The 25,988-nt window shown below is 42.6% G+C and overlaps 1 protein-coding gene across 3 annotated transcripts in view; it reads right to left on the bottom strand.

Moving 5' to 3' along the window:
- Positions 1 to 25,988, bottom strand: part of Cyfip1 (cytoplasmic FMR1 interacting protein 1) — an 86,800-nt gene that overhangs the window by 13,473 nt on the left and 47,339 nt on the right. For 2 of the 3 annotated variants that reach the window (XM_027923245.2, XM_071608560.1), the window contains exons 14-23: positions 20,996 to 21,162; positions 18,974 to 19,121; positions 17,622 to 17,775; positions 15,926 to 16,082; positions 14,339 to 14,435; positions 12,003 to 12,079; positions 11,784 to 11,892; positions 9,817 to 9,936; positions 4,350 to 4,549; positions 3,451 to 3,538 (exon numbers count right to left, since the gene is read on the bottom strand). In XM_027923245.2, the coding sequence (XP_027779046.1) occupies positions 3,451 to 3,538; positions 4,350 to 4,549; positions 9,817 to 9,936; positions 11,784 to 11,892; positions 12,003 to 12,079; positions 14,339 to 14,435; positions 15,926 to 16,082; positions 17,622 to 17,775; positions 18,974 to 19,121; positions 20,996 to 21,162 (1,317 nt within the window). Of the gene's footprint in view, positions 1 to 3,450; positions 3,539 to 4,349; positions 4,550 to 9,816; positions 9,937 to 11,783; positions 11,893 to 12,002; positions 12,080 to 14,338; positions 14,436 to 15,925; positions 16,083 to 17,621; positions 17,776 to 18,041; positions 18,063 to 18,973; positions 19,122 to 20,995; positions 21,163 to 25,988 lie in introns of those variants that run through there. The other variant, XM_071608561.1, reaches the window with a different exon arrangement.

The raw sequence follows: 25,988 nt of genomic DNA, 5'->3' as shown, positions 1-25,988 counted from the left end.
ACGGGCATCGCCTATTTTACTAGGAGTGGACACAATGCTGCCTCCCTGAGTTCCTACTGGGAAATCCTGAAGAAAACCCTGTGTCTCCTGAGCCTTGAACACCACTGTGATGTACAGACCATCCACCTGGGCAGCAAGAACAGACACAGAGTGAGATCTCCCCATAGGCCTCGTTCCAGGGACAGAGCATCAGAACCATTCACCTGGCCCAATGCCACCTCTCCTCGGAGGCCCGACTCCCTTGCTTCCAGAGCCGTCCTCTCTGGACTCTGGGCTGGAGGAGGAAGGTCCCTCCCTAGTCTTTATTTTGAGTTTCCAGAAGGTAACAACCCAGGACATTCAAAAACCAGAACACTTATAGAGCAGCTGGATTGACTATATTATTTTTTAAATTGTCATCATGGAGTTGCTAAAAAACAGATTATTGCCCAAAAAAAGCAAAAGATAGTTTTTCAAGGCCACAAGTTTTACAGCATCCCTCAGACCACCCAGACTCCATTTTTGGAAGAAGAGTCTCACATCCTTTTTCTCACGTGCCTGTCTACAGAGATGTTAAAAAGAGGACCCCTCTCTTCTGCTTGGGGACACCTCATTTGTGATGAAAAGACCACATCCCTTAAACATTTAAAAACTGTTTTGATGAACACATATTAATCAGACATTTATGAAGTATGGTGAGTTATTTCAATATATATGCACAATGAATAAAGATCGAAGGGTATAGAAATACAATGATTACCTTTATATAATTATTACACATTGTACAGATTTACCAAATGATCACTGTACCCCTTAAACATGCACAATTAAAATAATTAAGAATGTAGCTCAGTAGCAGCACTTGCCCAGCAAGCCTGAAGCCCAGGGTTCAGCTCCAAGACCTATCCAACGGGAGCTGTAGGGTCCTCCAATCCTGCTCCCCACATCCCCAGTCTCAGATTGGTATGAGGTTTTGAACATCCCACTGTGAGCAGGAAGAAGGCACACAGGTCAGCCTGCTGTGAGTGTAGACCTGATGCCAGGCAGCACAGTGTCCTCTGGCCTCAAAGGACACAAGGCATTATGGTGGGCCAGCCTGTGCACACACAGCCTGTAAACCCAGGCACCAGCTGCTCACATCAACCCCAAGACACCCAGCTCCCAGCAACCAGCAGATGGGACAGATAACGTCTCATGACCACCCTGTGAGATTTCACTGTGTACCTGTTTCTTTATTTCCTCAGGTGTTCGGCTTTCTGCAAGTGAGAACGCTTAAATATTGATGAATGTTGGCGGCCTGCCCCTGGAAGCATGGGGTTCAGGGACACTCCTGCCAGCAACATTGGAGACAATGTCACTCCTCCCAGGAGGAGCTAGATACTTTAAACTTTCCCATCTGATGAGCAGAATAATCCTAACTTCTATCATTATTTCTCTTCAATTACAAGGCAGGAGATCTACTTTGGAGGGGAGTGTTTGCTCATTTCATCTGTTTTATTTTTTTCCTACAGATTGTTTATCTTTTTATTATTGAACCATACAAATACTCAATAAAGACGTCACCCCAAGATACTGTGGAAAATTGGTTCCAGGACCCCCAGTGGACACCAAAATCTGCAGATGTTCACATCCTTTATATAAAACAGTGAAGTATTTGGATGACTTAAACATATCCTCATATACTTGAAATCATCTCTAGATTACTTTTTTTAAAAAAAGTTTGTAGTTGTATATGGATGCCTTTATTTTATTTGTTTTATTTTTATGCAGTGCTAAGGACTGAGCCCAGTGCCTCACACATGCTAGGCAAATACTCTGCCACTGAGCTACAGCCCCAGCCTCTAGATTACTTTTAATACCTAATACAATGTAAATGCTAAGTAAAGAGTGTCATATCCTATTGTTCAGGTAATAATGACAAGAAAAAGTCTGTACATGTTCAGATTACACACAATTTATTTCTTCCCCTATTTTTTTCCTGGTACTAGCGTTTGAACTCAGAGGTGCTCTACCCACTGAGTTACATCCCCATTTTTAGTTTTTGTTTTGAGATAGTCTTGCTAGGTTGCCAAGGCTGGCCTCCAACTCCTGAATTCCTGGGATTTCGCAATTTTTTTGCGGGGGAGGAGGGGTAACCAGGGATTGAATTCAGGGGCCCTTAACCACTGAGCCACATCCCCAGTCCATTTTTATTTTATTTTATTTTATTTTTAATTTTGAGACAGTCTTGCTAAGTTGCTAAGGCTGACTTTGAACTTCTGATCCTCCTGCCTCAGTCTCCCAAGCTGCCGGGATTTACAGGCCTGTGCCACCATGCCCAGCTTTCCCAAATATTTTTGATCCATAGTCAGTTGAGCCCACAGATGAGAACACACACACAGGCAAGGAGGGCTGCCCTTAGTACTACTCACACTTGTTGGGCATCTGGGCACCCCTGCATGGCATCTGTCTTATCTCCTTAGACTAGGTGAGCATCTGCTATTTCGGCCTGCTCACCATATGTGGGCTGACTCTGTTATTTGTAGAAGTCAGATCTTTTCTGCACTCACCTTCCCACATCAGCCCATGCCTTGGTGGCATTGCCCCTGAACAGCAGTCCTGGCTCTGCCTCAGCAATGCTCCTGAGACTCTTCCATGTGCTTTAGTTTCTTTCTTGTGGTACCGGGGATTGAACTCACGGTGTTGCACATGCTAGGCAAATCATCTTCCACTGGGCCACATCCCCAGCCCTCTGTATATGCTTTCTTAGTATAAGGATTTTTAAACCTTTAAATCTCCCAATAAGCACACATATTTTAATGCCACAAATGAAGCTGGACTTACTCCAACTCCTATTTCATGCCCAAAGTTGTCCCAATAGTATAAACAACTAATTTCAAATAAAAAAATTTTTTTTTTAAAGATGGAATCTTCCTATGTTTACCAGGCTGATCTCGAACCTCTGGGTTGAAGCAATTCTCCTACTTTAGCCTAATCATCTCTAGATTACTTGTTTTAAAAAATTTTGTAGTTGTATATAGAATAGATAGAACCCATGCCACCAAGCACATGCCACCAAGCCCCACTAGCTTCTGTTTTAAATTACTATTGCTTTCAGGAAGATGTTAATGGACTAGAAGGAAAAACAACATTCTCTATATGGTATATATTACATTGACATCATTGCAATTAAACTGAAATTTCAAGCTGGGCAAGGTGGTACACCCTTGCAGTCCCAGCTACTTGGGAGGCTACGGCAAGAGGATCACTTGAGCCCAGGAGTTTAAGGACAGCCTAAGCAACATAGTGAGACCCTGTCTCAAACAAACAAACAAACAAATAAACAATAACAACAAAAACCAGGAAAGGAAGAAAGGAACATAAATAGGTAGGTAGGTAAAGACAAGAAAGAGAAAAGAAACGCAGAAAGATAAAAAAATTCAAATTCAAATTATGCTTCATTATGAACTTCACAAACAAAAAAGAACCCACCTTTGATCCATGCAAATACTGGGGTTGTGCATTAGGCTGTTTATCTCTTTGAAATTCCTGAGAAAATGGTAACACCGTTCGAACAAACCTACACAAGAAAGATTAAAAAGAAAACTAAATTTAATTGTAGTTATTTATATTCTGAACTTTTCTATTACCCATCTATTAAATTTGCTTCCCAATTAACTGTCACAATCATCAAACAGGAAAATTCTAGTAAATAAAAAACCACAGAATGAATTAGATACATATCTGAATATATGTAGAATAAATGTATCCAATATAGAGTAAATGTATCCAAAGCTCAGGAGCCACAGCAAGAATTCCTGATGTCCTCCCCCCATAAACATAGTTCCACACTCAGGGAAATGCTAGCCTGTTGGCAGCAGGACCAAAAAGGATCATACACCACTGTGCTATCAGTAGTCAATACCACTGGTGTACAACACTCAACATTGGTGTGTGTGTGTGTGTGTGTGTGTGTGTTTCTGTCTACATGGGCCCATGTGTAAATTTGCGTGTGTCCGTGTGTGTCGGCATGTCCTGGAATATTAGGGAGTAGCTGTCACCCAGCAGCTGCTCCCTGTATGGCTGAGAGAGTCTGTCCTAAGCCATGAGCAAGCACCTAGACAGGAACCACAACTTCCCTCTCTAGTCCAGTCCCATCACCCAGTCGTCATGTGTAAAGCCAGGGCCATGACCCAGGGCTGGCCCAGGGCTACCCTTTCAAATAGAAGAAACAAGGAGGGACAAAATGTTCTGGAAAAGAGAAGGAAGAGGGAACACAGTGACAGTGACACAGTGAAATTCTGTGGGGGAGGCAGTTCCCCCAAGATCATTCCACACAAATGCTTGGGTGGGGGCATCCAGACCCATCCGTGAAGCTCACGGCCACTCACCGGTTGGTGGAACCATTGTAACAGTAGTTGGGCAGGAAGTCATAGTTGAGCTCCCAGAAGACATGGAGGGTGATTCTTCCATAGGGCGCTGACACGTTGTGGTTGGCTTCCCGGAACATGGCATCAAAGCTGTCCAGCGTCAGGTACCTGCTCAGCAGCTTATGGGTCATGCGGTTGATTTCTAAAAGGCCATCCAGCTCCTACAGGGCCACAGAGACAGGGATGTAAGGACAGAACTGGGTCACGCAGGAAGAGGGAATCAGTACTGTCACCTGCAGTCCCCACCCAGGCCATGAGGTCCCTGGTGGGCCAGAGCACAGTGGGGACTAGACAAAGAGAGTTTGCAACAAGGTAGCCACCAGTGCATTAAGTTTTGAATAAGTTCTATTACTGTATACTGTTACACTTGTTCTAGTTTATTTTATTTTATTTTTTTTAAAGAGAGAGGGAGAGAGAGAGAGAGAATTTTAATATTTATTTTTTAGTTTTCGGCGGACACCACATCCTTGTTTGTATGTGGTGCTGAGGATCGAACCCAGGCCGCACGCATGCCAGGCGAGCGCGCTACCACTTGAGCCACATCCCCAGCCCTTGTTCTAGTTTATTTTTAGTTATTGTTATTAATCTCTTAACATGCCCAACGTAAAAAGAGCATGCTACAGGGACACTGCTACATCGATGTTCATAGCAGCACAATTCACAATAGCAAGACTGTGGAACCAACCTAGATGCCCTTCAATAGATGAATGGATAAAAAAAATGTGGCATTTATACACAATGGAGTATTACTCTGCATTAAAAAATGACAAAATCATAGAATTTGCAGGGAAATGGATGGCATTAGAGCAGATTATGCTAAGTGAAGCTAGCCAATCCCTAAAAAACAAATGCCAAATGTCTTCTTTGATATAAGGAGAGTAACTGGGAACAGAGTAGGGACGAAGAGCATGAGAAGAAGATTAACATTAAACAGGGATGAGAGGTGGGAGGGAAAGGGAGAAGGGAAATTGCATGGAAATGGAAGGAGACCCTCAGGGTTATACAAAATTACATACAAGAGGAAGTGAGGGGAACGGGAAAAATAATACAAGGGGGAGAAATGAATGACAGTAGAGGGGGTAGAGAGAGAAGAGAAGAGGGGAGGGGAGGGGAGGGGAGGGGGGATAGTAGAGGTTAGGAAAGGCAGCAGAATACAACAGACACTAGTATGGCAATATGTAAATCAATGGATGTGTAACTGATGTGATTCTGCAATCTGTATACGGGGTAAAAATGGGAGTTCATAACCCACTTGAATCAAAGTGTGAAATATGATATGTCAAGAACTATGTAATGTTTTGAACAGCCAACAATAAAAAATTTAAAAATATATATATATAAATTAAACTTTATTATGAGTATGTAGGTAAAGGGAGAAACACAGTACATATAAAATATAGAATCCTGTATAATCCGTGATTTTTCTTTTTTTTTTTTTTTTTTGGTACCAGGGATTGAACCCAGGGGCACTTTTTATTTTGAGACAGGATTTCACTAGGTCGCTTAAAGTCTCACTAATTTGCAAAGGCTGGCTTCAAACCTGCAATCCTCCTACCTCAGCCTCCCGAGCCACTGGGATTACAATCTGTGAGTTCCAGTATCCACAGAGGGTCTTAGAATGTATCCCCCATTCAATCAGATAAAATTACTATATTGCTCGTAAAACTTGCCAAATTCTTGCCAGTCATGGCGGCACATATCTGTAATCCCAGCAACTCGAGAGGCTGAGGCACAAGAATCTTGAGTTCAAAGCCTCAGCAACTTAGCAAGAGTTGCTAATAAAATATAAACAAGGACTAAGGATGTGGTTCAGTGGTGAAGCACTCCTGGGTTCAATGCCTGGTATCAAAAAAAAAAAAAAATCCTGCCAAATGAGATGCACTGAGTGTGAAACACAATAGATTTCAAAGAGTGTGAAGAAGAAAAAATGCCAACATCCATCTCATCCATCTCCAAGACCCACAGGCCACCCCGGCTGAGGCCCCTCCCATTCCTCTGAGTGAAGCTCACTCCCTAGTTATGGACAATTCCCCTGGAGTTCTTGCATGTTCTTTACCATCTGTCTTCGGCCTTTATTCTTAGAAGATCAATTTGGTTGGATCCAAAATCCTCAATTCACAGTTCCTTTCCTTGGCTACTGAAAAAGGTCTGAGGGCAACTGAATCTGGTCCTGAGTCCTTCCTCTTCTCAAACCAAAGATTTTTTTTCTTCCCTTTGAAAGTCTAATCCTTTTATTGCAATATTTTTGTTGTTGAAGCCATTTTCAGAGTCCTTAATAACATTAGCATCCTTTTTTATTATTTGGAACCTTGGATTGAACCCAGAGACCCTTTACCACTGAGCTACATCCCCCGTCCTTTTTATTTTTATTTTTTTTATCTTGAGACAGGGTCTGAACAAGTTGCCCAGGTTGGCTTTGAACTTGTGATCCTCCTGCCTCAGCCTCCCACGTTGCTAAGATTATAGGCATGTGCCACTGTGCCTAGCTAATTTCTTTCCAATTTAAAAAATGTTCTTTCTCTCCTTCTTGTTATTTCTCTGAGGTCATTATGCATTGTATTCTTTCTGGTGCAGTCTTCAGTTCTGCAGTGATTTTCTTGGGAAATCTTTCAAGAGTCCACCATTACTTTTCAAAACCTCCTTTTCTCTAATCCCCCTAATTCTGGATTTTAACCTATTCTGATATATACGTTTCTTTCACAGCAGCCACCACTTTCACAGGTTTCATGGGCACCTTTCTGAATGCTTTCACTGTCTGTAGAGATACCATTGTGCATTTATATCCTCTCTCTTATTATAACACATCAAATGGGATTGGACCGTGACCCTTTTCTGCAGCTCAACTGTTAAGTGAATGGAGCTCACTTTGCTTTTGGGGCACACGTGGTTGCAGGTAGTATTGTTTAAATGTCGTTTATCCCCATGAAAGCTCACGTTGAGGCTTACCTTCCAGTGTAACGTACCACGTGGGGAGCCCTCAGGAGGCATGTGAGGTGATGAGGGCTCCGTCCACATGAATACAGTAACGTGAGTCTAGACTAGTCTTCTCAGAACTTAGGTTCTGTGGGGCCTGCTAGATGCTACAAGAGCAGGTTGTCTGGGAGCCAGCTCGGTGGCCTCGGCCTGCTCTCCTGCCTCCTCTCGCACCATGTGAGCTTTCCTGTGTGTACCTGTTATGCTCTGGCGTGTAAATATCACCCAAAGGCCACATGTTAAAGGCTCAGTCACCAGCCTGGGAGGTGAACCTTTAAAAAGCTGGGCCTGATGGGGTGCAGTGGTGCATGCCTATGATCCCCACTACTCAGAGGACTGAGGCAGGAGGATCAATGTGAGCCCAAAACAGGCAACACAGAAAGATCCTGTCTTAAAATAAAATTTTACAATAGGGCTGGGGATGTACCTCCATGGGAACGTTTGCCTAGCATGAATGAGGCCCTAGGTTCAATCCCCAGTCCAGGAAAAAAATAAAATAAAAATAAAAAAGTGGGACCTAGGGATGAACATTAGGCTGTGCCCTTGAAGAAGACATTGAGACCCTCCTTTCTCTTTTTGCTTCCCAGTTGCCATGAGACAGGCAGCTTTGCTCCACCACAAGTCTCTTTCGGTTTTCTGTCTGTCAAAGGCCCAAAAGTTTGGGCTGGGGATGTGGCTCAAGCGGTAGTGCACTCGCCTGGCATGCGTGTGGCCCGGGTTCGATCCTCAGCACCACATACAAACAAAGATGTTGTGTCCGCTGAAAACTAAAAAATAAATATTAAAATCCTCTCTCTCTCTCTCTCTCTTTTTTTAAAAAAAATTCTCTCTCTCTCTCTCTCTCTAAAAAAAAAAAAAGCCCAAAAGCAATGGAGTCAGCTGACCATCAACTGAAAACTCTGAAAGCATGAGTCAAAATAAACTTGTCCTCTTCATAAGTTCTTTTTCTCTGGTATCTTATCACAGTGACAGAAACCTGACTAATACAACACCACTCCTTCATGTTCACCTGTTAGGTGATTTTATCTGCCATAAGGCCCTCACCAGAAGCAGATGCCAGAATCATGTTCTTGGACCTTTAGAACGGTAAATTAAATAAACCTTCCTTCTTTATAAAGTATCCAATCTCAGGTATTCTGCTAAAGCAACCCAAAACAGACAAAGACACCAGAATAGTAATCTTCACATTTATGCCTCTAGAGAAAAATGATTCATGCTACCTAAGATATCTCTCATGTTCCCTCCCCTAACTGCATCTCCACTTTTCTTTACCTCATCATCCATAACCATTATCAGGCAGCATAGTATTGCCAGCAGCATCTCCCATGTAAACCTTTGTCTCAGAAGAGAGTTTTGACTTATGAGATTCTCGAGTTTAGGCTGCTGTTTTACTACCATTAAATTTTCTCTCACCTCAATTATCCTTGAAAAGCTCTGTAGAAATTATTCTCTGTAGGCCACAATGAGAATGGGAACAGAAGTCACCCAACTGGGCTCCCTAAATCCAATGTGGCCAAGTACAGGGCAGCACAATGAAAGCATTTTCAAATGACTGACCCCTAGAGATCTCAGCACTGTCCTAAGGCTGCCACAGACAGTGTTAGAAGGTTATCTTTGATCTGTATAAAGGGGAAGCCATAGGCCTAGTGAATAGAAGTTTGACTGGAATCATTATGAAAGAAATCATTGTTCTTTGTTGCTGAGAAAATCAATTTAAAGAAGGAAGGATTTTATTTTGGCTCACGATTTCAGAAGACTTAGTCCATGGTCGTTTGGGTCCAGTACTGTGGGCTTGGGGTGAGGCAGAATATCATGTCAGGGAAGGTCTGGTGGAACAAAGCTGCTCACCTTGTGGTTGCCAAAAAGCAGAGAAAGCGAAACAGACAGACAGAGAGGGACCAGGACAAGAGACAGCCCAAGAACACACCGCCAGGAGCCCACTCCCTTCAGCTAGACCTACATCCTACAGTTTCCATCACCTCCCAATAGTCCATTCAGCTATGACCCATCAATGGTTTAATCCACTATTGAGGTCAGAGCCCTCATGATCTAAGCACTTTCCAAAACCCCTCCTCTGACCACTGCTGCATTGGCACCAAGACTTTAATACATGAGCCTTGGGGGGACATTTCAGTACAAACCATAACACTCTTTAATCAATCCCTGTACCCAAAGCTCCCTGAATCATGGGGTGAAGAACCTTGTAACACTAACAAAATTATATAATGTAAATCATTAAGTTATATGTTAACCTTTGCCATACTTAAGTATAATCTCAAGATTGAGATTCTTGGTCCTTTTTTTTTTCCAGGCAAGGATTAATAATGTAGGTTTATTTATAGCTTTATTGAGATATGATTAGTATATAATGAGTTGCATGGGTTTTAACATACATTTATATCCATGAAATCATACCAGATTATTGGTTTCTTTGAAAATTAATTCCAGTACTTACAACTATTGATGTCAAGTCTTCACTTTCAAATCGTCCGATCGCTAGCTCTAGAGACTTATACATGCCCGCTGACACACGCTGTGTAATCAGGCGGTTGAGGTCTACCGACCTGCCAAGGAGCTAGAGGGAAGGAGAAGAGGGACATCCAAAAAAGAGTAAATATGGAAACCTCAAGAACAAAAAAGCAAACAAATAGGCAATGCAAAAATGTCCCTCAGAAATCTATTTAAAAACATAAACAACAACAAAATGTCTTTGTGAGGATATAGTAGAAATTTAAATGTTTCAGATGAAACTTTATATACAAGGGTCGTAACAAAATACTCTACCTCCCTAGAGCTTTCCCTGCAAGGGAAAGCCTTGAAGACTTTTGCAGCACCTTAACATTGAATTTAACCTAAATCATGGGCAGAAACCCTGAGCCTCACCAGCACCCCGGATATCTGTGTCTGTCAATAACAGCATCACATATAAAGGTGTTCAGGATCCATCTCCCACCACACAGTGGCCTGGGTATGTCTAATATGCCACAGGTGTTAAAATGGCAAGTAAGACAACATTCCTCCATCTGTATTTCAGGGTCCTAAGAACTTATCAGTATCATCTGAACTAGATAACAAGATAGTAAAAGCCCCGGTAAGAATATCCAAAATGTACACAGTGGTTATCTGTAACAGACAGTGTAATTAAGTGGAGGTTTCCCCACTGTTTTCCAACTTTTTTTGTGTGATGTATACACATCCCACATCACTTAGCAACAGATTATATCATTAGGTGATTTTGTTATTGTGCAAACAGCACAGAGTATACTGACATGATCTAAGATGATCGCAACATCACTGGGTGATATAATCTCTATGTGTGTGTGTGGTGCTGGGAATCAAATCCAGATCCTCAAAATGCTAGGTAAGCTCTCTACCACTGAGCTACCTCCCCAGACCAGGTGATATAATCTCAGGGAACCACAGTGGTATGTGCAAGTCTGAAGTTCACCAAAACATTGTTATATGGTACATCACTAGATGTTGTTTCAAAAAATACAACTAAAACCAAGCATTGTCTATCTTTCTTTGTTGTGGCCACAAGAAAGTGTATTTCTGAAACTCATAACCAACAAGTGATTCTTCACCTATATTCTTTTTATGCTTTGGCTTTTGAGCTCTTGGGGAAGGACAGACCCATCTGGGTTACACCTGCTCCCTGAAGCTTACAACAGGACAGGTTCAGAGTTGCCAGGTTCCCCTGCATTTGAGGTTATTCAATACAAACTGTCTTTGAAAGTTTGAAAAATACTTTGTGTGTGTGTGTGTGTGTGTGTGTGTGTGTGATATTTGGGATTGAACCCAGGGACACTCTACTTCATCACCAGCCCTTTTCACTGTTTATTTGAGACATGGTCTCACTAAATTGCTGAGCTGGCCTCAAACGTGCAATCCTCCTGCCTTAGCTTCCTAAGTAGCTGGCATTACAGGGATCTGCCACTATGCCCAGCTACTTTTTTATTTTTATTTTTTAGTGGTACTGGGGATTAAACTCAGGGCTTCAAACATGTTAGGTAAGTGCACTACCACTGAGCTACATCCCCAGTCCTTTTTAAATTTTATTGAGACTAGACTCACTAAATTGCCCATATTAGCAATTAAACTCCCAAGTAGTTAAGATTAAAGGTGTGTGCCATTGTAGCCAGCTTAAAAATTTAACACTCTCTTTTAGCACATTATGATAGTGCATGCCTCCAGACCCAGCTACTTAGGAAGCTGAGGCAGGAGGATCACTTGAGCCCAGGTGATTGAGGGCAGCCTGGGCAACATAGCAAGACCCCCATTTCAAAGAAACAAAAACCTTAACTTGATGAGGATATTCACACAGTCACATAAAATAGTAAACCTTGCAAGCTATAAGGAAAATCCAATATTTCTGATGCACTCTCCAGGCTCGTACTGAGGCCCAACAGGAGCCCTACACACCTGTACGTGCCTCTGCTTCAGCAGCGTCTCATAGCGATTAGATGGCGGGAGATGAATTGTGGCTCCCTGGTTCTTGCATTCAGATCGTAACCGTTTATCGAGAAGCAAACTGGTACAGAAGAAACACAGGGCATTTTTCATACACTGAATGTTAACAGAAGCATCAGATCAAATTAACCAAGATTTTGTATTGCAATTACAAATCAGATACTCACTCACCTTCCTGCCATAACCTTATAATATGCAAATATCTGGTCTGCTAGCTTATAAACAAATTGGTCAAAACACAGATTCACCTGGAGTAAGAGAAAGTACACATTAGATTTCAATTCCCTAAACCAACATCAAATAATATAAGTTAACAACAAAACCTTTTTTAAGATAACAAATTCAGGATCTTTTAGAAAAGAGAAAGAAGAAATAATCTTACTATCCAACATTAGCACATTAAAGAGATTATGGTGTCACAATAAGTGACGTCTAGTCATTGAAAACTATAGTAGACTAAAATGCAAGAAGTAAAATTAAGAATCAATAAATGAGATGGTATCAAACTAAAAAGCTTCTGTACAGCAAAGGATTGTTCAAGAATGTGGAGAGAGAGCCTACAGAATGGGAGGAAATCTTTGCCACCTGAACCTCAGATTCAGCATTAATCTCCAAGATGAATAATAACTCAAAAAACTTAACATCAAAAACAACAACAACAAAAAAAACATAGCCCAATCAATAAATGGGCAAAGGAACTGAACAGGCACTTTACAGAAATATAATCAGTCACCAAATACATGAAAACAAGCTCAACATACCTACCAAATAGAGAAATGCAAATTAAAACTATACTGAGATTTTATCTCACACCAGTCAGAATGGCAATTATCAAGGATACAAGCAACAATAAATGTTGGCGAAGATGTGGAGAAAAAGATACACTCATACATTGCTGGTGGGACTGCAAATTGGTGCAACCATTATGGAAAGCAGTATGGAGATTCCTCAGAAAACTTGGGATGGAACCACCATTTGACCAAGTATTCCACTCCTCTATATATACTCAAAGGACTTAAAATGACCATTATATAGTGACATGGCCACATCAATGGTAATAGCAGCTCAATTTACAATAGCCAAGCTGTGGAACCAACCTAGGTGCGGGTAAATGAACGGAACTGGAAACCGTCATGCTAAATGAAATAAGCCAATCCCCCCAAACCAAAGGCTGAATGTTCTTTCTGATATTTGGATGCTAACACACAAAAAGATTGTGAGGGATAGGGAAGAACAGAAGTACTTTGGACAAGATAAAGGGGAATGAAGGGAAGGAAAGGGGCGTGGGAATAAGAAAGGCACTTAGAATTAACTAGTTCACATGTGAATACACGACCAGTGTAACTCATGTCCTGTACAACTACAAGAATGAGAAGTTATGCTTCATGTATGTATGATAATGTCAAAAGACATTCTATTGTCTTGTATAATTAAAAAGAACAAATTAAAAAAAAAACTATGGTAGAACTATTCTGGTTTTTTAAAAAATATTTTTAGTTATAGATGTACACAATACCTTTATTTTATTTATTTAGTTTTCAATGTGGTGCCGAGAATTGAACCCAGTGCCTCACACGTGCTAGACAAAGTGGTCTGTCACTGAGCCACAACCCCAGCCTGAAGTGTTCTTACTGAGGTCAAAATGTCACCATTCTCTTAAATGCAAAAGCAAACAAAGGCCTCTCTTCACCATATGCTCTTGGGGGGGATACACTGTGTCCCCACCTGGAGCAGCTTCTGTCACCAGCTGTGCTTTTCAGGAGTCATCATCTGTCCCAGAGCACCTGCCACTTTTCCCCTGGAGCAGGGCTGGCTACTCTGCACAAGAGATTATTCAGAAGATACCCCCAAAACCTGCAACCTTGCTTCCAGATGGGGCTGGCACCACCTTCTGGATCCATGAAGAGGATACATGTGCTCAGAGGCAAGTGAGCACATCAGGAGGGCCTGCAGAGGGAGCCCTTCGTCCACCCTGCATCACACAGAGACCCTGACCTCTCCCTGCAGAAACACTTCCAGTAGGACTTCATGAGGAGTGGAAGAGGCCCAGATGCATGAAACAATTTATCAAGGTTAAGTTCTCTTACATCTTAAACTAAAGAATAAGATTCACTTTCTATGTGTACACTGATCTGATAATTCCTTTTGTGGGAATTTATCCTTAACAAGAAATCTGATGCAAAAGAAAGAGCATGTACCAAGAAGTACAGCAAAGTCCCATTTATAAAATCTCAAGAGCAAGAGACCAAAGGAATGAAAGAGGGATTGGTTTAGTGCAACGATCATGTTCAACAGAAAATAGACATGGATGCAAGAATTATCCAGAGAAAGAGGACATCCTACCATGGTCCTGTGTGGGAGGAAGGTGCAGGCAGAAGAGCTCACACTAAAATGCCTATTTCACTGTTTAAACTGCCTCATATTTTAAAGAAAGTTTAATACTCAAGAGAAAAAGGAAATTTCATTATAAAGGAAACAAAAAGGAATCAAGGTGCTGTACCCCTCACCTCTGCCTCGATCTCATCGTAGAGAAACTGCTTGTTGAACCTGGTGAGTGCGTAATGGGCACTGTCGTTGTACAGATCCAGGGAGTAGAGAACGTACCTGCAGAGGGTGGCATTGGTTACTCCCCAGGTGCCCACACCATGAGCTGCGGCCCTCACAACCTCCTACTGAAAGAGGAATTTAAATCTCATAAAGGAAAAAAGAGTTTCTTACTTCAAAAGCCAAATTATGTTCCTACAGAGAGCTGCTGGCAGCTGTACCTTACAGAACTACCACACTTGGTCAGGACAGGCAAGGCTGGGGACAGCCGTGCAGCCAATACCCTAGGAGGGATATACTCACTAAGGACACACAGACAAGGACCTCCACCTACCTGTGTCTTCTCATGATGCTTTAAAGTTTTTTACTACAAATATGCAGTATTTTTTTTAACAACAAAAGTAAATTTTAAGGATCTATTACATAGTAAGATGACCATAATTGACAAGAATGTAATGGATATTTCAAAATAGCTCAAAAGAGGAAAAATTTTCAATGGCCTCACCACAATGAAATGATGTTTGTGATGATGGGTATGCTAATTACTCTGATTCAATCATCACTACATAACATATACATGTATTGAAATAGCACACTAACCCATAAATATGTACTATTATTATGTACCAATTTAAAGAAAAAACGTTTTAAAAGGGACTATTTTCTTATTTTAAGGATGAACTATTTGGCTTAAAAACGACACAGGTCCTGGATCACATAGATGACCAAAGCCATGTCCAATGTTGGGACCAAGGCCAAAAGCCCATCACTCCTGCCTTGTGCCTGGACAAAAGGCAGCGGCCAGAAGCCTCAGGAGGAGCTGGGTAGAAAAGTGGGGAGAGAGGAAGCCCCGTTCTGGAGGAGTGCCTCTGTACTGGCTCTGGCTCCTCATCTGTCCTAACGCTATGGAACAGGCTGCTGGCCACTGCAGCAGAGTGGAAGGTGATGGTCCTGACCAACATCCAGCTCCACACAGACCTGTAAGGAATGATTTGCAAAGAACTGACCTGCTGAGAGGGTCTCCCACTCTTTATAAGATACCCCCATTTTTATGGTTTTCCTTTCCATGGAGATCATATTTTGAAAGACTGATCTCTCCCCCTAGCCCAGAATTCCAATTTCCAAAATAAAGATGTTCAACAAACACCTTCTCTCCCAATTTCATCTTAGACAGAGGCTAGGCTGAGTGAGGGCTCTAAGCCCTCCTGCCCCCAGTGCACTGGGCACAGCTTCACCTTGCAGGGCCAGTACTACCCAGGCTTGGGGAAGACCCAGGCTCATCTCATCTCCCTGATCCAGGCTGTGTCCTCCTGGCCTTGCCCAGCATCTGTGCAAGATGGGAACTTGACCAGTTCTAGTACCAGAGATCCTGATTTCAGTCTGGAGCCAAGAAACTGGTTACTTGTATTATGTGCCAAATATTTACCACAGTGAACGTGATTTTCAACAAAATGCTAAAAACAGTCCAGGTCCCCTCATCTACATACCAGCTCCTAAGAACCTCCCTTCCCCACCACCATGAGCAAGGGTCTCAGAGGCAGGACACTCACTCCATCATGGATGCCTCCTTGGTCTCTAGGATATGGTCAGTCAGGATCCAGGGCATGGACATCTCAATGGGGAACTGGATCCTCCTGCCCATGGTCAGCTCCAGGAAAAACTCTCGGAACCACAGCTGGGAAAGGTCACAGCACTGCTGCAGAGTTTCTTGAAGGATTCAAAGACACCATGTTACCTTCTAAGGGCAGAAAGAGATTCAGCAGAAATGATACAAGAGGGGCTGTCTGCATGGTGCCAGCTCCTCTGCGCTCAGCCCTGAGCCATGCAGCGAGGACATGAGCAGGGAGGGGTCACAAGACACCCTGCACAAGAGACAAGACCAGCATGGGTACGGCTGCAAGTGCAGCTGCATGGACCCTGCGCATTCAGAGCAGTCAGCATCCTCCTTCCAGCAAGGACATCATCAACCTCCCCTCAGCAGGACTAGGGGGACAACATCCTTTTGAAAAGCAGAAGTAAAACAGGATTACAGGTTGAGCATTCCTAACCCGAAAATCAGAAATATTAACTGCTGTAAAATTGGAAACTTTTGAGCACCGATGTGATGCCACAATGGAACATTCTGCCCCTGACCTTGTGACAAGTTGATGTCAAAATGCAGGCACATCCAAACATACTGTATAGTCCTGCATTACTTAATGACAGGGTCACACTCTGAGAAGTGCATCGTTAGGTAACTTTGTTATTGTGCAAACATCACAGAGTGTGCTTATACAAACTAAAATGATTACAGGGATATAATCTTATGGGACCACAGTCATATATCTGGACAATGTTGACTGACACGTCATTATGCTATATATGACTATAAAATTACCTTCAGACTATGTGTCAAAGGTGTGTAAGAAACAAATAAATTTCATGTTTGGATTTGGGTCCCATTCCCAAGATATCTCATTATGTACATACAAATATTCTAAAATCTGAAAAAATCCATAATCCAAAACAATAAGGTCCCAATAAGGGATACTCAACCTGTATTTTCTTTTACTCAGGATAAAATATCCAGGACACAGCATTTACACACACTCAGGGGAGGTCTAGCTAATGCAAAACTAAAGATAGACTGAAAAAGACAAGTTTCTGTCCTTTCACGGAGTTAAAGGCAAAAGCATCACTATTTACTCCAATATTGCAGCACCCCCAGCCAAGAGAGAGAGGCCTTCTGCTCTGAGCCAAGGAATGGACATGGTTGGCTCCACAGGCCACAGGTAGACACACGGAGAGTACAGAGTACCCACTGTACGAGGTCAAAGTGGCCGGGCGTCACCAAAACGGGGGCTAGCCTGGCTCAGGGCTACCTTCCCACATGTCACTGCCCGTGGGGGCTGTTTCTGTTATTTATCAATGCCAGGTCTCGATCCAGATGACAGGTTACATTTGCCTGTGTTCCTAACCTGGTGCAGGTTGAAAGACCATGCTCACATCGCCGGGCCAGCCATGGCCCCACAGTCCTTGGCCTTGAAAGGGCTGTGCCCCACAAGGCTATGGCAGAAGCCAAAGACAGAGAGGACGTAGGGGGAGCCTTGGGACGTCCGGCCACCACCACAAAGGTTAGGGCACATCACCATGAGGTGGGTGCGTGAGGGACAGGGCAGGGGACGGTCAGGCAGGCGTAAGCGTTCTAGATGGTGTTAGCGGTGTTAGAGCATGCTGGGCCGGACTCTGGTCAGCACTGTCTCTTACCACTGAAATTTATCAAGTGGGTGTAGAAGAATGACTCTCGATGAAATTTTTCTATGTCCAATATGGTGGGCCCCTCAAGGCTACTTCTCAAGGTTTTCTTGGAACCACTTTTGTCTGCAATGAGGGACTCTAGCATGGTTCTCACCATGTAAAGCTGTGTTATCCAAGGAAACATTCGTAGGGGAGAAAATATACATGGTACATTAGTTATGCAACACTCAGAAAAACCACGAGAGAAGGACTGCTCCAATACACCCTGACTGGGCTGGGCCCCAGCCCCGAGCTGTGCACTCGGCCTCCACAGTCTGGGGGCCCCTCTGAGTGGCCAAGTTGCTGCTGCTTGGGGGAAAAAACCACTTGCAGCGGAGCAGTTCACCTCCGTGCCATAAACATCAATAAGAAAAACAAACAATGTCTTACCACCAAAGGTTAAAAGAGGTGGATAGGTGTACGACTGCCTCAGAAACGCGTTTACCACATGCAAGAGCCTTTCCATGCCCAGAGACTTGAGCTGCCTCAGCAGCTCGGCAGAGCTCAAGGACTCGGCCATGGTGCGCACCAGGTAGAGCTAGACACAGACAGACAGGGAGGGAGAGGCGGGAGAAAGCCGTTAGTCACACCACGCACACGCCTGGGTGGGGGACACAGGGACAGACACAATGGACTGAGCGAGGAGGGCGGAGTGCACCTCACGCAGACCCCAGAGGGCCGCCCTCGAGGACCGGCCAAGTGCCTTCTTGAACCCTGACATTCCAGAGAGTTCTTACAGAGCCAGCTACGTGCTTTGCTGGTAAGTCTCTAGAGGACGGACAGGAAAGACTGTGAAGTCTCCAGCAGAGAGATAAGTGAGTATCAGGTCCCAGAAAAAAGCAGGGGAGCATATTAAATCAGGGGTGAGAGGCAGTGAGAAGCACTTCAGGGTGAGCCCGGGCACACCGGGAGAGAGAACAGTACAGGTGGCTTAAGACCAGGACACACAAGGGCAGCGTTCTGTAATCTCCCCAGTTTCAGCTTCAGGAACTCTTACTTGCAGACCCAGTGTAAAAATTACAATGATACATTCAAATACCCATCAAGAAACACAGCATAGATAGGCACATGTAGACATCACTAGTATTTTGGGGATGGAGTTAGAACAGACTTGATTCATTTCTGAAGGTAAATGAATAAACCAGGGAATCACAAGCAAGTCCCAGTTCACACCCCAGATTCACTTGGGTGAGAAATGGCAGAAGAGTCGCAGGCAGGATGGGATTTGCCTGAGCAGAGGTGACACCATTTCACTCGGGGTCTGCCCCACTCCCCCAGCCCAGGATTGGCCCAGCCCCAGTACACATGGGGAAGATGAGAACCTGTGTGCTGGAGGGTCCCACAGCACGGCGTGGCACTTTGATGTCGAAGCCACTCTTGGGGTCCTTCTCGCCCCGCAGAGCTGGATCGTTGAAGGGCTCATGCCCAGTCTCCCAATCACACACTGTCTTCCTGATGGCCTGCAGAACACTAAACAGCCCCGTCAAGTTATCAGAGAGACTTCTACAATCACACTATCTGCTCACCTAACTAGTAGGCTCTCAGAACAGCCAACGCACAATATAAATAAATCCATCTGGGGGTAGTGAAGGGACTTTTATAGTCTAGTTCAACATGAAATTTTAGAAACACATTATTTTCTTGGAAACATGACTGTTCCCAGAAGATTCAACTTAATTGCAGTTTGCATCAATTAGCCGAAGCAGTGTTTTATTTCTAGAATGTTCACCAGGCAGCCATGAATCATGCCGAGAGCAGGGAGAACAGGAACCTCCAACACCCACCCGGACAGCTGAGTTCCACCTGTCTATGCATAACTGTCTAGGTGTTCCAAAAGGAATATGAAATCATCCACGAGCTGAGGAGATGGGATGTGTCGAGGATTGCTGGGAATGTGACCCTGCCACCAACAGCTCCACTATGTGGAGAGACCCATGAGCACACAGGGGAATCAGAGGGACCCTGTGCCAGCCCTGGTCACATCATGAGGAGAGTTCTTGCTAAAACACAGGGCCACACAACACATTCCACACCTTGTGGCTGTTGGATCCGTTCTGTGTCAGGGGCAAGCACTTTGTTCTATACCTGGTGTGTTTCAAGTATTTCTATTAGTATGTGTTTCTATCAGTAAAGATCACCCCCCCAAAGCCAGGCAGCATCCTCGGGTGCATATATCTTAACAGCATCCATAACATACAGCAAGCTTCCCATGAAGGCAAGCACATGCAAAATAGCAGGCAAGACCAGAAAAATGAAAACCTCAATTTAAAAACCTCAAGGTGACAGAAATTAATTCTGCAAGCATCACAGTTCAGGCTGAGCATCCCTTATCTGAAGTGTTTGGGACCAAAAGTGCTTCAGATTTCAGATTTCTTGAATTTTGGAATATTTGTATATATATAATAAGTCAATTTAGGAATGGGACCCAAGTCTAAACATGAAATTCATTTATGTTTCATATATACTTTATAGACAAAGCCAGAAAATAATTTTATACAATATTTTAATAATTTCCTATATTAAAATATGGAGTGGGATTTTCTACATGCAGTATCATGTCAGTGCTCTAGTAGACTTGGGTTTGGGGTTTGGGGGTGTAGCTCAATGGTAGAGCGCTGGTCTAGCATTAGCATGCACATAAAGTAACATAAGCTTTGGATTTTGGAGTACTTCAGATTTCAGATTTTTGGATTAGGATGCTCAACTTGTATAAATTTTATTAATGCTAAAAGTTATACCATGCTGGGTGACAAATATATCAATTATAAAGCAAAACTAAATAATAATGAAGTCTGTACATTCACCAACCCCCAGTAAATTTCAATTTACACAGATGTCCTTGAAACATAATTTTATCTGAAAGGCTCAACATAAAGAGAAAAGAAGCTCAAGATAGCTATTAGATTTCTACAATCACTTTGTAGTTTTGACGGATATGTAGGAAAAGACAGAGAAATAAAAGCAAAATGACTCAAGGTGACACACACTGAGGGACAGTGTGGGACCTCCAGTTCTCAAGGCCAGGTAATCAGAGTTGTGGGCAGATTCTGACACAAGTAAATATGCCTTTGTCTTGTTTACTTCCCTGAGGTAAATATGCCTTTGTTCCTGGGTCTGCAGACCTGTAAATACTATGCAGGTGATTTACTGCCAGTTGTTCAGGTTACTAATTAAACCCACCACATTACATATAGCTGTCATTCACCAAAACAGTGTCTGGGGGTTGAAGATAAATTACATGTACTGAGACTGTTTATGAAAATAACTGTCCTGCTGTGTAAAGCAGGTTCCTCAGATGACTTTTGGGTGTGGCTGTGTACATGGGGTGAGAGCAGGAGGCTGACCTCTGGATGACGTTTTTCTTCTTCTTGATGGCCTGCCGCAGCGGCTCCCTAAGAGTCACCTGGGAAAAGTCCTGCAGCGCAGCGTAGACAGTGTGGCGGATGGCATGGTTGAACACGCTCTCCATCCTGCCCATCAACACCTGTAGGCCTTTGATCATGGCGATCACCTGTAGGGGACATGGCTTTCAGCAGCTGGAGGGGAAGTGGGGACAGTACTGCATCACTCAGGAGACTGTTTGCGCCTTACCCTCTCCCTGGCCTCCCTAGCCCTCATCCTGGAGCTATACAGCCCCATCATCACCTTCCCCAGAGCAGTGGCCCCAACCCAGTCTTGTCCTCCTGGTCTGACCTGCCCACCATACTGTGAGTGCCCTGAGGGCAGGGACGCCTCTGACTCACACACCCCATCCACCAGGGCACACCCTACCCTGACAGGGAAGAAGAGAAAAGATCCTGGAAAGCAAAAGTGATGCTAACTGGAAAAGGAAAAGGATGTCATGAGAGTTTGTATCCCAAATCCAACTTGTTAACAAATGCAAGTCCCTCTGTGATGGCTTCAGGGGCGCAGTACTTCCCCAGTGTCACAGTTAAGGTTTCCATGTGTTTACTCTGGAGAACTGTTTGATTTTATACTGCTTTTCTAATCAAAAGAAAAAAGGAAATTTCTATTTAGAAAAAATTAATGAAAAAAACCCATTTGAATGAAAATGAGAATACTACATATTTGAACTTATGGGAAGCAGGAAAAGGCTTGCCGAATGGCAAACTGAAAGGTGTAAATGTGTACATTAGAAAACCGAAAAGGCAGAAAATAATAATCATCTAATATTTGTCATGAAATTATGAAAAGGACAGCAAAATAAACTTCCTAAAGTAGTACAAAAGAAACACAGCAGAAATTGATGAAACAGTCAACTAGAAATATATCGAAGGAGGATCAACAAAGACAAAACTGTTTACTAATTAAATAATAAAACTGGCAAGCATACGCAGAACTAATCAAGGAAGAAAAAAAAAAAAGACAAGGAACAGATTATAAAGAATGAAAAGGAAGCCAGGTGCAGCTGTAATCCCAGTGGCTCAGGAGGTGAGGCAGGGGACTGCAAATTCAAAACCAGCCTCAACAATTTAGAGACCCTGTCTTAAAAGAAAAAAATTAGGGACTGGGGTTATAACTGAGCGGTAGAGCACTTGTCTAGCACATAGGAAGCACTGGGTTCAATCCTCAGCACCACATAAAAATAAATGGATAGAATATAAAGGTATTGTGTCCACCTACAACTTAAAAAAAAAAAAAAAACAACGGTAGAGTGCTCACCTAGCACATGTGAGGCCTTACCTCAGCACCACATAAAATTAAATAAATTAATTAATTAAATAAAGGCATTGTGTCCAACTACACCTAAAAAATAAATATTAAAAAAAAAAAAAAACGGGCATGGAATGTGGCTCAGTGGCTGAATGCCTCTGGGGTCAATCAAACCCTGGTGCCCCCCACCCCCCAAAAAAAAGAAAGAAATAGGGCTGGGGATGTGGCTCAAGCGGTAGCGCACTCGCCTGGTATGCGTGCAGCCCGGGTTCGATCCTCAGCACCACATACAAACAAAGATGTTGTGTCCGCCGAAAACTAAGAAATAAATATAAAAAAAAAAAAAAAGAAAAGAAAGAAAGAAAGAAATAGGGAACATTTCCCAAAATCTTAAGCACATTAACAGATTATGAGGGGCTGGGGTTGTAGTTCAGTGGTAGAATGCTTGCTTAGCACATGTTGAGGCACTGAGTTTGATCCTTAGCACCACATAAAAATAAAAAATAAATAAAATAAAGTTATTATGTCCATCTACAACTAAAAAATATATTTTTTTTAAAAAAGAGATTATGAGACTACACAGCTATAGCATAAGCATAGAAATCAATGGAACAGAATTAAGAGTTTAGAAACAAACCCTTGCATTTTCAGCTAATTTTCCACAAGGCACTAAAACAATTTGATGGGGAAAGATTCTCTTTAACGAACAGTACTAGGACAACTGGTTACCCACATGCAAAAGAATGAAGTGGAATCCCTGTGCAGGAATGGGTTAACGCAGCAGTTCTGGGATGATCAAATCCTGCAGGCCCTTGGCCTGCTCCCAAGAATAGATCTCTGCAGTGGGAATATTTTTGCCTGAAAACTGGTTTTTCGTAAGCCTAAGGCCTCAAGCCACTATTTCACTCTGAGCCACTATTTCAGTCTGACAGAGAGTCAATGCTAACAACGTAACTAACAGTGATCACCTGTTTTTGCTCAGGGTCTGGAGTCTGAGTAGCTAAGGCTGGCCACCAGGCTCGGCCTGCCTTTATGAGTGGCCACCCACAAAAACTCTAGACAGGAAGGTTGGGTCAGCTACCCTGGTTGGAAACATTATGCACATGTCACACATGCTGGTGGGAGAACTAAGCACGTGCCCTCAACCATCTACACCTATCTCCTGGATGTCCCCCGTGCATGTGCCTTTCCCTTTTGCTGATTGATTGATTGATTGATCGATTATTTATTTATTTATTTATAGTTTTCGGTGGACACAACATCTTTGTTTGTATGTGGTGCTGAGGATCGAACCCGGGCCATACGCATGCCAGGTGAGCACGCTACCGCTTGAGCCACATCCCAAGCCCCTTTTGCTGATTTTAATATGTGACTTTCTGCTGTAATGCCATAATCTTGAGTATGATAACTACTGAATCTTGAGGGTCCCAGCTATTCACTTAGCTTAAGGGGTGATCTTGGGGACCATTGACACAATCCTTACCTCAGAATGTATAAAAAAAATTAATCACAATGGATTATATATTTAAATTAAGAGGTAAAACCATAAAATTCCTGGAAGGAAATGTAAGAGTAAATCTTCATGACTTGAAAGCATAATCAACAAAAGAAAAATAAATATACTGGACATCACCAAGTAGACTGACGTTGCCTTGGGCTGAAAGAAGGGGAAGTGGGGAGACAGCTGATAAGTATGGGGTTCCCTTTTTGAGATAATGTCCTTTGTTTGATTTGTGATCATAAAACTCTGTGAATATACCAAAAGAAACAAAATAGTATAAGAATTTATTATGAAAAACTTTACATAGTCAAACGTAGTGGCACACGCCTGTAATCCCAGAGACTAAAGAAGTTGAGGCAGAAGGATCACAAGTTCAAGGCTAGCCTCAACAACTTTGTGAGACCCTGTCTCAAAATAAAAAATAAAAAAGGGCTGAGGATATAGCTCAGTGGTAGAGCACCCCTAGGTTCAATCCCCAGTACCTACCACCACCACCCCCCCGCCAAAAAAAATTTGCATAAAACTTAGAAAATGTAGACTAATTCCTTAAAAATACAACTTACCAAAATTGATACAAAACAAAATAAAAAAAATCTGACTTCTCAGGGCTGGGGTTGTGGCTCAGTGGTAGAGAGCTCGCCTAGCACAGGCGAGGCCCTGGGTTCGATCCTCGGCACCACATAAAAATAAGTAAATAAAGGCATTGTGTTCATCTATACCTAAAAAACAAATATTTTTTTTAAAAACTCTGAATACTCCACTACATAGTAAAGAAGAAAATGTTTCAAAAAATATCCCATAAAGGGAAGGCTTCTCCAGTAAATGCCAGCAAACATTTAAAGAAAAAAATAATATAAATCTTACACAAACCATTCCAGATACTAGAAAAGAAGGGAATATTCCATGAGCCAATTTATGAAGTCAACATCCAAAAAATGATGATTAAAGTTTATAAAAACATAGTATTAGGGCTGGGGTTGTGGCTCAGTGGTAGAGCACTTGCCTAGCACGCATGAGGCACCGGGTTGGATCCCAGCACCATATTAAAAAACTAAATAAACAAAATAAAGGTATTGTGTTCATCTACAACTAAAAAATATTTTTTAAAAAATGCAGTATTTCATTCTATAGGTGTGAATGGGGCATAGCCACTTCCCTCCCCAGAACACACAGTGGAAAAGCGCAAGTGGTGACTTTACAACAGAGAAATCTGATGTCTGACCTCAGCCAGGGGGTCAAGGTCAGCGTTAACGGCAATATATCATGTTGACGGAATTCCCCGGCAAAGGCCACTTCTCTTCTGCGGTCCTCTTCTCCAATCTCATCATAAAAAGAAACCCATCAGATAAATCCCTGTACAACCTGCCTGGTGCTCCTCAAAATTATCAAGTCTATAACAAATGTCTGAGAAATGTTACTGCCCAAGGTGTCTAAGGTGATATGCCAACCAAGTGTCATATGAAATCCTGGATCAGAAAAAAGACTATCACAGGAAAATTGACAAAATATGAATAAAGTACAGACTTTAGTTAATAATATCAATGTTGATTTATTAACTGCAACAATACTAACATATAATATTAATAATAAAGGAAAATAGATGTGGACTATTTGGGACCTCTCTGTAGCATCATTATAATTTTTCTATCAAACTAAAAAAGTTTTTTTTCTTGTTTTTGTTTTAAGTAACATTAAAAGCTATTCAGACTAGGACAATGGCACATGCTGGTAATCCCAGCTACTCAGGAGGCCACGGCAGGATGACAAGTTGAGGCCAGTCTGGGCAACTTAGCAAGACCCTGTCTCCAAATAAAATTACAAAAGGAAGGTCTGGGGATGCAGCTCAGTGGGGAGCGCTTGTCTAACACAGGCATAGCCCTGGGAATGATTCTCTGTACCAGAGGGCCCTGCTCTCACTCATTCACTTTGACACAGAAATGAATATCTAAAGAGATTAAAAAATCTCTTAAACTAAGAATGGAATGTATTTTAATCTGATGAAAAAAAGGTGGCTACAATAGACCTATGGAAAACTTTTCCTTTGAGAAGCACAAAACAAGCATGTCTGGCACCTCCCTTCTATGGGGCAACTGCAGACTCTAACCCAATGTGATTGAAAAATTTAAAAAGTAAAACAACTTTCACGTCATTTGCAGATGATATGATTACATAGGTGGAAAATC

The sequence above is a fragment of the Marmota flaviventris genome, chromosome 2 (assembly GCF_047511675.1).
Source record: "Marmota flaviventris isolate mMarFla1 chromosome 2, mMarFla1.hap1, whole genome shotgun sequence".
Lineage (NCBI taxonomy): Eukaryota > Metazoa > Chordata > Mammalia > Rodentia > Sciuridae > Marmota > Marmota flaviventris.
The sequence above is the reverse complement of the archived record's forward strand: the minus strand, read 5'-3'. Positions and strand labels throughout refer to the sequence as shown.